General features: G+C 40.1%; 2 protein-coding genes across 2 annotated transcripts in view; one reads left to right on the top strand and one right to left on the bottom strand.

Annotated features, from left to right (window-relative positions):
- pelo (pelota mRNA surveillance and ribosome rescue factor) overlaps positions 1-2,014 on the bottom strand; it is a 9,471-nt gene extending 7,457 nt beyond the window's left edge. Inside the window, exons 1-2 of the mRNA XM_031314939.2 lie at positions 1,573-2,014; positions 1,024-1,116 (exon numbers count right to left, since the gene is read on the bottom strand). Coding sequence (XP_031170799.1) covers positions 1,024-1,116; positions 1,573-1,613 — 134 coding nt within the window. The 5' untranslated portion in view covers positions 1,614-2,014. The remainder of the gene's footprint in view (positions 1-1,023; positions 1,117-1,572) is intronic.
- A 113-nt stretch (positions 2,015-2,127) lies between these two features.
- Positions 2,128-11,224, top strand: ppp1cab (protein phosphatase 1, catalytic subunit, alpha isozyme b). The gene is made up of 7 exons (XM_031314940.2): positions 2,128-2,552; positions 4,764-4,895; positions 5,463-5,693; positions 6,236-6,340; positions 9,174-9,397; positions 10,076-10,210; positions 10,311-11,224. The coding sequence occupies exons 1-7, from the start codon at positions 2,498-2,500 to the stop codon at positions 10,404-10,406; spliced, it is 978 nt and encodes a 325-aa protein (XP_031170800.1). The 5' UTR covers positions 2,128-2,497; the 3' UTR covers positions 10,407-11,224.
- Positions 11,225-11,453: the final 229 nt, after the last annotated feature.

The raw sequence follows: 11,453 nt of genomic DNA, 5'->3' as shown, positions 1-11,453 counted from the left end.
GTGGGAACAGGGAAAAGGGACTTTAGTTATGTGTGTATTTGAGACCAAAACACTGAGTGATACAGAGAGAGAGAGAGAGAGAGAGAGAGAGAGAGAGAGAGAGAAGAAATTGGAAAGCTGACAATCATTTACAAACACAGATTGACTTTAATAAACAAAGCTTTAGTAAAGCTAAAATGGACACTGACCTAAGAGCTTCACTGGGGTATTGGAAACATTACATCTACATACTTGCATTTGTGTCGTGCGAAGGCATAACATTGAGCTACAAATCAAGAATGCTTGAGTGCTAGTTTTTAACAATATGGTATCTGTGGCTATTGGGTACATTGTAAAAGTTAGACATTGAAAAAAATAGTATTTAAATATATTGTTTATTGGCTCAAAATTGGCACCATCTTTCCTTAATGTCATCTTGACAGAAATTGCACAAATTGCAAAACATATTTAATACTATTGTGATTCCTATGACGATCAAGATATATGGCTGAAGTAGATTTGAAGTATTTATATGGCTGAGAAAGGCTGGAAATATATATGTCTTGCAAAAGCAGAATTCTTGCAAAAACAGAAGTCATGTGTTTATAAAGCTTTCTGTTGCAACTCTCCAAGTCAACCTGCGTGGCTGGCTGCATTGTGTTGGGTGTATCACATCTGATCAGTGGTTGTTTTGGAGGTGGATGGAAGCTAACCCTTGAGTAGCTTGCCCTTGATACTATACTACATGTGTGCAGCATTTGAGTCCAAGACAAATGTCCCTAAAAGGGACAATAAAGTATATTGATTCGTATAAATGCATACTGTGGCACAGTAGGAGATTTTAATCCTTATCAGCTAATGGAAGAATGAAGCACTGACAAATGAAATGGGTCCAGAAAGATGCTGCATTGTCAATTCTGCAGTGCTATACAAGATAACAAAGCCAACAACCTCCTTCATGGGGCTGAAAAAACTGTCAGTAATATGGGTGTGTACCACAGGGCTTTAACTGTCACCTTTTATTTGATAGAAGTGAGTGGTTACCTGATAGTGGAGGCTCTCAGGCTGTCCCCCACTTGCAGCAGGTTGTAGGTGTGCCACATATCCTCCGCCTCCTCTGGCATCAGAGTCACCTGACTGAAGAAGTGCAAGCAAGCAATCAATAAGCCAGGCTCTGAGTTGGTGTCTTTCATGTTAGTGGCTATGCTCTACTTTTAAGATGTCTAGCCATTATTGGGTGTCATTGCCCAGACGGTGTAATGATGCAGAAGCATCCATGCTGCTTTAGTAATTATGGAGTGTACATCAATTATGACACAATCGAGGTTCGTTTTGTTTACTCACTTTGTTTACGTTATTAAAACGAAAGCTATATCCACAGAGCTATACAGCCTATGCTCATATGGTTATAGTCCGTGTGTTATATATTAACTACAAATGGGACTATTTCCGTACTAACTCATCCACAACTCCCCACGTCTTTCCACGCTCGTACAGGTGAATGTAAATCACATTTAACACACCTACGTTGACACATGTACAATCAGCTGCATAGCATGCTGGTTAGCTTGCTAACATTAGCCAGTCACTCACCCGGCATTATCTTTTTCAATGTCTTTTTGGAGCAACTTCATGGTTGTATGATATAAACCACAGTATTATTAGCGTAAAATAGATAGGTTACCGTGTATCCGAGTTAGAGTCATGCTTATCTCACAGTAAATTAGCAAACAAACTAGCTAAGCCCTTTCTTTAATTCAGAATGAAGTAGTGAACTACTCGGTGCGTGCGTGTAGCCAGGCGCTAGGACATTGCGTCATGCCAAAATACGTCGTCAATTCTTCCCATTTTGGTCACTTCCGTGGGTGTCACTTTACTGCGCAACAAATACAGAGCGATACAAACACGAATATTTCAATAAATGTGGACAAACGCGGTTAATATTGCATTGTCTGACAAAATCTTCCATTTAAGGCCAACAAAACGCGAGATATATCCGAGAAAGATTGTTCGTTTTACATTGTGGTTTGAGATAAGTAAATGCTGACCGACGTTGAAAACAGCCAATCCGGGAGAATAATAGCTCCTCCAAACCCCGCCTATTGGAAAAACTGACCAATGGGAACGCGGGAACGTTCAGACCGTTTCCGTTCAACCTCGCTTTGAGCTAACGCTTGTATAGCTTTTTTTGTCGATGGCATGGTGCTAGTAGCTACGGCAGAAATATCGTTGTCACGAGAAATTACGAATGCTTAAAGTTAATTCTGATATCTAATGGAAAATAGTTGACTAAGGCGGATTCCTGAAGTACATGACAGCCATCACGTCTTTAACAAATCAGCACCAAGCCTCATATTTTGAGGTTGCAAAATCTGCCCCAAGGTTAGCTAGCTAGCGGGCTAACGATAGCCGATTAACGCTACTAGTTGAGCTAACGGTAACTCCGTAGCCAGTTAACAAGTTACTAAGTCTTGAATTCGTCGGAGTGATTAGAAACCGACCAGAATAGAGGAATAGCATGGCCGAAGCCGATAAGTTGAACATCGACTCCATTATACAACGTCTGCTGGAAGGTAAGACAGTATTTAACTCGATGTTTATTCACAGAGGTAGCCATTTTAGCTAACAGAGGCTAGACAACGATAGCCACCTAGGCTATGTTAGCCTCAGTTCATCTCAAACAAAACACAGGCTATTGAATGACCGCCAGTTATCTTTGGTCAATAGCATCCTTCTTGCAGCAAATTAACGTTTTGTTGTTTCCGCTCGAACGCATTAAATAGCCTACCTAGCAAACGTTTTATTTGTTTTACTCTGCCCGAGAAAGTAGCCACACATTAGACATTTAGCTAACGTTATCTGGAGCGATGTGCATCTTTTCGTAAATTCGTCGTCCATAACGGAACGCTACTCTTGTTCAAAGAATCCTTCAACGAAATTGACCTTTCTTGCTAGCCAATTTTTTGGGGCATTAAGGTCGAAATAGAAATACACTGCCAACTGGAAAATTGGAACCTATTTACATGTATTACTGTATATCGTTATCATCAGGTGGCATTTTTGAGTTTGGCCATAGTGGTCTTGAAGTATTTTCAGATTCCAAATGAAATTTATTGCCAAACGTAAGTTTTCACTTGCATGTGCCTTGGTGTGTTTGGTGCTAACAATAAACATATGTAAAGGGTATAGACAACAGAGCAACGTACTGCAACAGTCAAGAACGTACATATAGTATAGAAACATTGCAATAAGAATGTGTAAAATATGAAAAAAATAGTGCACTGGATTTTTTGTACATCCAAACGAGTTATATTTGTAGGGCGGGCTCTGAGAAGTAATTTAGAAAATGCCCCATATCCACGCAATAGCACCCTGGGTGGTATCAGAAAGTCACAAGTCGTTCCAATTTTTACTATTTATGGGGCACCTCAGGATTCATTTCTAAAAGCTGCTCTTTGGCTGAATTTAGGGGCATAGTAGAATTCTTAATAACTCTTACATCCACAAAAAACATTTTTGACTTTTTTGTTGAAAATGAGTACTCCTTGTTTAAATTCCCATTGTAAAATCAGTCTACTGTATCACCTGACTTTTCTTCCACATTTCAACCTGTAAATCATACATCTTTTATACAATCATGATCGCTCGGATGACGAAGTAAAGAGTCAAAGATTATACAACAGCATGCACACTAGACTTGAGCCGATGTAAACATTTTCAATCCCGTTTGATATCAGGCCAAATACCGACCAGTATACCGAATTTTACCTCTAGGTGTTGCACTTATCTCAGCCCCTTTCAAGTGAGACAGGTGAGAGAGCCCATAACAAGAATGTAGCGACTCTAGACCACATGGTGACAGTAATGCGCCTCTAAGCCAGACTTTTTTTAGTCTTTTTTTTTTTTTACCTGCATTGAGGTTATAACAAAGACAACATCTTTGGTTATAGTAATAACTCTTTGGTTAGGTGTTTACAATTTTCCTTGTCTTTTTCAGCTCACTTCTTTCGTTGGCTTCAAATCCAAAATATTTCCATCTCGGCGGTGCAGTTTTAGTTTTCTTTGAGACTAACTGCCATCACTCAAACACAAACTTTCTAGTAACGTTAAGCAAACAGTGTGCGCCGTTCCCCGTCTCACCCATACTCCCATTGCTACTGAAATGTAATCTCCTTCACAACGCCGCTCAACAGTAAATTGCGGTCAGGCACTAGCGGCTCTGTTAGTTCATTTATATACACGTTGTCATATTGCTTATTACCAGTGTTTGGCAAGCTATTGGAAAGTTTAGTAAGCTAACGTTACCAGCAATTCAACGGTAAATGAAGCTTCCCTACACTGAAGCGAACGTTAGCCTTCCAAATAAATGAAGCAAGCTATTAGCTAACATTACATCAACATGGCAATAGCAGTTTACTACATCAAAGCTTTTAATTTGCCAGGAGGTGACATAGTGACAAATGCCGGTTCAACCTGTTTGCATAAAATCAAACCGGTTTAGCCTTGTACCGGTGAAAATGGAAATCAGCCCAACTCTAATGCACACTACATGTCAACTTGTGCCAACTGTCCATGGCAGTCTGCCTTATTTAGCTTAGAACATGTGAATAATATTCTAGGTTGTGTTTTCCCTTTTAGGAATAAAATCTCACTTTACACTGAATTCAAATCAAAATGTTGCACTCTATTTTTAAATAACAAATGAGTATAATTAATAAAGTCTGCCGTGTTTATGGTCTTTTGTTTAAAGTGCTATTTTGACTCATTGCATTTTTCGGTCACAGTGAAAGGCTCCAGACCTGGCAAAAATGTTCAGCTGACAGAGAATGAAATCCGTGGTCTCTGCCTCAAATCCCGGGAGATCTTCCTCAGCCAGCCAATCCTGCTCGAACTTGAGGCGCCCCTCAAGATTTGTGGTGAGGCTTAGTTGTGTTCTTTAGAGTCGGGGGAATTCTCAAGTGTGGTCACATAGAATTTACAAACACTCTTAGATGGCTTTGTAGCTTCTAGTGCTAGACTATTATGAGAAAGCTTACATTATGTTGATATAGTGCACGGCTTGGCACATAATTACAGAACTATAGGGATGAGCTAATACAACTGGCTTGCCTGTACAGTGCTGTTTTGCACTTCAAGTCTCTCTGAAATTGCCATCCTGTGTCATACTGCTGATGCCACTTAATAAAGAATGCTAGTTTAAAAGAACAGTCTGCAAATTTCAGGAACTACCCAAGTTTGCAGTGTGGTGCGAATCACCAGTATCCTCTCACTAAATGCAAGCTTGCAAATTCAGTTGTCTCATCACTAAAAACTGGTCAGGCAACACCAGAATGTGTGCATTTAAAATAATGCAAAGTCAATCATGGAATGAAGTGTTGCAGGGGCCAATTGTTGTATGTTTTGTTGTGCACATACACACATCACAATAATCACACATTTGACCAACATTGCTGTTTCCACTCTAATACGGCTCGTTTCTCCAGGTGATGTTCATGGGCAGTACTATGATCTGCTGAGGCTGTTTGAATATGGAGGCTTTCCACCAGAGAGCAACTACCTGTTCCTGGGTGACTATGTAGACAGAGGCAAGCAGTCCCTGGAGACCATCTGCCTGTTGCTGGCATACAAGATCAAATACCCAGAAAACTTCTTTCTGCTGAGAGGAAACCATGAGTGCGCTTCCATTAACAGAATATATGGCTTCTACGATGAGTGTAAGTCATGTGACATGCCTACAGATACAAACGAACATTAATCATACCAAGCCTGTAGGCTTTTGTATAGTCTAGGTCAGTGTTTCTCAAATTGGGGTACGCAAGATTTTTAATTTAAAAAAATATCAGTCATGCGTAATTCCTAAAATAATTATACACTATAGTAAGAATTAATTGTTATTCTTAATATTTGAAATGTAGCTTTTTTAAGTGTTTTTTTAGTCACAATATTGTTTATTAAATCAGACACTGATGGTGGGGGGGGGACGAAAGTATTGTAAAGAGTAGATTAAAAAAAGTGAAACTGACTTATTTGTAATAACAAAAGCCACAGCACAGATAATCTCAGAGTACACCAGGCTTTGGGCTGAAGGAGTATGACAAGGCCGTATGAGCAGTGATTAATCGTATGCCTTTCTCTGCTATTCACAGAGTCAGGTTTATGGAAAATATTGTTTTTTATGTGATGTAATAGCAACTGTTTAGCGTTTATTGTCATCAAGATTAGATTGTGATCAAGAAATTGTGGTTTCCTCCCACAGGTAAGAGGCGGTACAACATAAAGCTGTGGAAGACCTTCACCGACTGCTTTAACTGTTTGCCTGTTGCAGCCATTGTTGATGAGAAGATCTTCTGTTGCCATGGAGGTATCCTCATCAAACAATTCATTTGGTTTCTATCCAAAGCGCGCACACAAACTTGCCTCTGCACTGTTGTTACTGTCAACATAATAGTCAAAGGCCTGCTTTTGGATCTTAATTTCTTGTTTGAATATAGTTATATATCCTTGCCAGTGTTAAGGAGGCAAATGGCAAAAATGCCCCACGGAATCTCAGAATGCCCCTTAAATGTGATTCAGGGGGGGAAATTGCCCTCAAATTTTTATTAACAGCGTTAACCCATTAACGGCGTCAATTTTTTTATCGTGAGATTAACGTTCTTTTTGGCATAGAAAACTTTGTAGTTTTTTTCACATACAGTTGCAACAACTAGTAACGTTAGAAAAACTACAACACCACACCGGATCTAGCTAGACCGGAAACACAACAACAAGGCACGCCACACACGTGCCTGTTGGGCTTGCGAGCCGGCCAAAGAGTAGTAGACTAACGTTACGTTTTGAGTGGATGGCGAGCGCGAGATGCCGAAATGGATGCCAGTAAGATTCTGAATGGAAAGTTTACTTTTAAAAAGTTGCCAAATGGTTCCATTGACAAGACCAAAGTGATCTGTGTGTTTTGTCGTTGTGAACTGAGCTATCATCGCAGCACGTCCAGTCTGAAATACCACTTGATGGCCAAGCACACAGCTGATGCCAATTCTCCACCCCCTCGTCAAAGCCAGGCGACAAAAGCACAAAGCAAGCCAATCCACTTTTACATGTTGATAAGAGCATTAAAATGAGAAAAAATAATTGGACAAAAAGAAATCTAGGGACATTTAGAATAGATAAAAATGTGCTATTAATTACGAGTTAACTATGACATTAATGCGATTAATTGCGATTAAATATTCTAATCGTAATTTAAACTATTACTTTTTTTAATCGCTGAATTTCTATAGTTAATCGCGATTAATCGCATGTTTTATCACATGATTAAAATTCTATTATTTTGCATTTCAGAACAGTTTTTAAGTACATATTAACAATCGAAAGCAAGTCTAACCAGTGTATCTTGATTGGGAATCAAATGAATGCAAAGAAAGAACTTGATTTTAAGATTTGTAATTATTTATTTACTGTAAACAAAAGAAAAATGTGTGGATCTGTCATTATTGCACAATTCCTCCAAGTACCTAACTAAAAAACTAAAAATCCCTATCCTTAACTAGAGTCAATATAGTGTTTAGTAACTCCTAAATAATTTTGATTACTCACTAACGTCCAGTGATCACCGGTTAATGAGACAGCGTTTGCAGCAGTTCCAGTTGGGCTGCTTTCTCCGTGTCGTACAGGCTGTGTATGGTGAGACTACCGTCTCCCTCGACGGCAACGAGACAGGTCAGAACATGCCAACCGTAGTACGTCTGGAGTGGGAAGCATGCTAGCGGGTAGCATCAATGTTAACTGAACTATATGCTTAGCTCCGTAGGTGGTAGCTCAAGCTTGACATGCTTCGGTGATATTTTAATTCGGCTTTACACAATGTGCATATGGCTTTCGACTTGTCTACGAGCCGTCCGGGAGTTTTGGAAAATAAAAAGCGCCATTCAGGATTTCATTGCTGCTGTCTTTCTCCATCATGCCTGCAGTAGCAGGATGTGTTACGAGGAAGTGGCAGCTTGATGATAAGTAACGGTGCTGCAAAGGGTCAAAATAGTAGCCTGTTAGGCACGACACAAAGCCGATTGAAGTGTAAAATAAATTAATAAATGCCGGCATGCGATTAAAAAAAAATGTAATCGCCTCGCGTCGGCCCTTAATCGCATTGCGATTAATGCGTTAACGCTGACAGCCCTAGTGTGTGTGTGTGTGTGTATATGTATGTATGTATGTATGTATGTATGTGTATGTATATATATATATATATATATATATATATATATATATATATATATATATAAAGTTTGTGCATTTTTTTTATTTCCAGCTGATCATAATTTTAAGGGCTGTAATTAAGGATTCTTTTTTATTGTAGATTAATCTGCGTACTTTCGGTTAACCGTTTCAGTCATCAATTTCTCAGAACCCAAGGGCACAACTTCAGATGTCTTGTTTTGTCTGGCCATCAATCCAAAACCAAAAGATGAGTTCACAGTAATATAAGACAATAAAACCGCAATCAAATGATTATTAAAAGGGTTGGCGATTAATTTTCTGTTGATCGGCTGACTGTTTCAGCTCTGAATATTAATGCACAAGCGGGATTTCCTTCTGTGTTTACCAACATTAATGATGTGAACAAATGCCCCAGTGGGGCGGCTGTGGCTCAGGTGGTAGAGCGTTTGCCGACCAATCAGAAGGTTGGTGGTTTGATACCTGGCCCTGCAGTCCCATGTCGAAGTGTCCTTGGGCAAGACACTGAACCCCGAATTGCTCCCAACGCTGCCATCAGTGTGTGAATGTGTGTGAATGTTTGTCTGATGAGCAGGTGGAACCTTGTATGGCAGCCTCGGCCACAGTGTACAAATGTGTGTCAATGGTGCATGTAATATGTAAAAGCGCTTTGAGTAGTCGTTAAGACTAGAAAAGCGCTATATAAATAGCCCATTTACATTTTAAAAGTAAATGTAGTTCTTGGCCTCTGAATCAGATTAAGGTTGATTGCAGGTCTGATTATTGTATATGCAATTTTTTTTATACATTTGCCGTATTTTGGTTGTGATACTGATATCAAAATTAAAATTTGTATTTATGTTTTCTGTGTCTGGTGAATTTTAGACTGAAAACAAGCAGTTAAACCAAACCCAGACTTCAGAACACCAAAAAAAGACACGTTTTTGTCTGACATTTAACTGTTCTACATTGAACTTCTCCAGGCCTGTCCCCGGACCTCCAGTCTATGGAGCAGGTGCGAAGGGTCATGCGCCCCACTGATGTGCCTGACCAGGGCCTCCTATGCGATCTGCTGTGGGCTGACCCGGACAAGGATGTCCTGGGCTGGGGTGAGAACGACCGTGGTGTCTCCTTCACCTTTGGCGCTGATGTGGTCACAAAGTTCCTCCACAAACACGACATGGACCTCATTTGTCGGGCCCATCAGGTCAGTGCACAACCTGGATCCTAAGGTTAAAGATATAGGAATGATAGGAAGTACAGCTAAATAAAACAAGTGAATGAATAAATTAAAAGGCAAGTCATCCCTCTTCTGTACATGTGGTTAAACCGCCACGAGTTGGGTGTGGAACTCAGGTGTCTTGTTATGGAATAGCATCTCAATGTGCTTAGAGCAGTTTTACAGAGACAATAAAAGAGTAGTTTTACCCCGTTAATGTTCAAGAGGGTGGTTACCAGGTCTTTTTTATGGTTTTATTTTCTCTACAATATTTTTGTGTTGTGAATCTTTCATCCTTTTTGACATAAACTCCTTTTGTAGTTGATGCAAGGCTAGCACTTTTATCAAACAAGCGTTTCCAGCTGTTAGTGAATATTTGGAGAGAAAAAAATGTGGTGGAACTGCTGAAGTACTTGGATAGCCCCATGGCCACTTCAGCACTGTCGGATTTCAGCCAAGTTTTTTTACTTACCAGGTAGGCAGTTCAAGTGATGATGCAAGTGCAATGCATTTATGATGAATAAGCCCTTTTGTTAATATAATACTGTAAATGAATTACATCTGGTTCTGTTTTTGTGCCGGATTTAGTGTATACAGGTGAGAAGCAAATGTTTAAAATGACTCCCACTCCTTACAAACACAAACTTGTCGTGAATCTGTTTTTAGGTGGTCGAGGACGGATATGAGTTCTTTGCAAAGAGGCAGCTGGTCACACTGTTCTCAGCCCCTAACTACTGCGGTGAGTTTGACAATGCCGGAGCCATGATGAGCGTAGATGAGACCCTCATGTGCTCGTTTCAGGTAAGCAAGAGAGAAAATTCAGATTCTTATAACCACATCCTACATTTCAATATTTTTGTTGTTGCCCTTTGCTTAATTTGATCATCTTTGCCTTTTACAGATTCTCAAACCTGCAGACAAGAAGCTGTTCTATGGTGCTGGAGGGAGCTTGGGCTCTGGTCGCCCAGTCACTCCCCCAAGGAAAGCTAAGAAATGACAGCAGTAGTTTGCCCTCGACCTCCAACCCATCCCTCCTGCCCTCTCTACCTCTCTTCTCCTTTCTTTCACCAAACAGCCAGAAATCAAACCTATACCCAGGGCTTTTTTTCCTTTTTTATCTGTACTTCTTAAAACATTTAATGTTACGAATTGTCTGAGTGAGTGCGTGCGTGCGTGTGCAGATGACAAACGCATCTCGTCTGCCGGTGAGCATTATAATCATGTGTGCACGTGTACATTTTGTGTGAGAGTATTAGAGATTTATACTTTCCCCTCTCTCTTGCCACTCCTCCAGTGGAAAGGTAAAAACCACAGTGTCTGTCTGTACAGTAATTTTGACTCAAAAAGCAGGGTTTGGGAGACGGTGGGTGCTGACATAATGAATTTAGCAGCAAACCCCTGCCAGCAGGTGGCGTGTGTGTACTTGTGGAGGGGGGAAGTATTTTGTTTTCCCTGTCCTCTGTACTGTAAAATCTCAAACACAGGTGTGTGCAATGTGTGTGTGTGTGTGTGTGTGCGTGCGTGCGTGCGTGCGTGCGTGCATTCGCTGTCTTGCCATTCTGAGCGTGGCATATCGATATCCTTGAGCAGGAAGGAGTATGTCACCTTGTCTCAGAAGAACAAACGCATGCTTACACCCACACACACACACACACACACACGCATATGACTCTTCAGATTCATATGAGCCAGAGCTGTAAAAAACCCCATACAGTTTAGGTTTGTACAGATTTGATTACTTGAAAGAGATTTTTTGTGAATTCGTTTTGTAGTCTTTCATCAAGTTGACCAATAAAGCGAGAATCTGAGCTACAATTTCTACTAGTCATTGTTATTGTAATCCTATATCTGCTATATATTTTGAAGTGGATTTGTAATTAATCCCCTGCAAATAGCTGTTTGTGTATCTGGTTACCAGTTCTCACAGTACCAAGAGTTGCCCAAGTTTGAACAGTTTATAGGATTGAGTTGTTAAAATTCTGCTTAATATGAAACTGTTTGTTTCATCCAGTGTCCTTTCACATTGACAATTTATTGCAAGGCA

The sequence above is a fragment of the Sander lucioperca genome, chromosome 22 (assembly GCF_008315115.2).
Source record: "Sander lucioperca isolate FBNREF2018 chromosome 22, SLUC_FBN_1.2, whole genome shotgun sequence".
Lineage (NCBI taxonomy): Eukaryota > Metazoa > Chordata > Actinopteri > Perciformes > Percidae > Sander > Sander lucioperca.
Note: the sequence above shows the minus strand (reverse complement) of the source record. Positions and strands in the feature narration are given on the sequence as shown.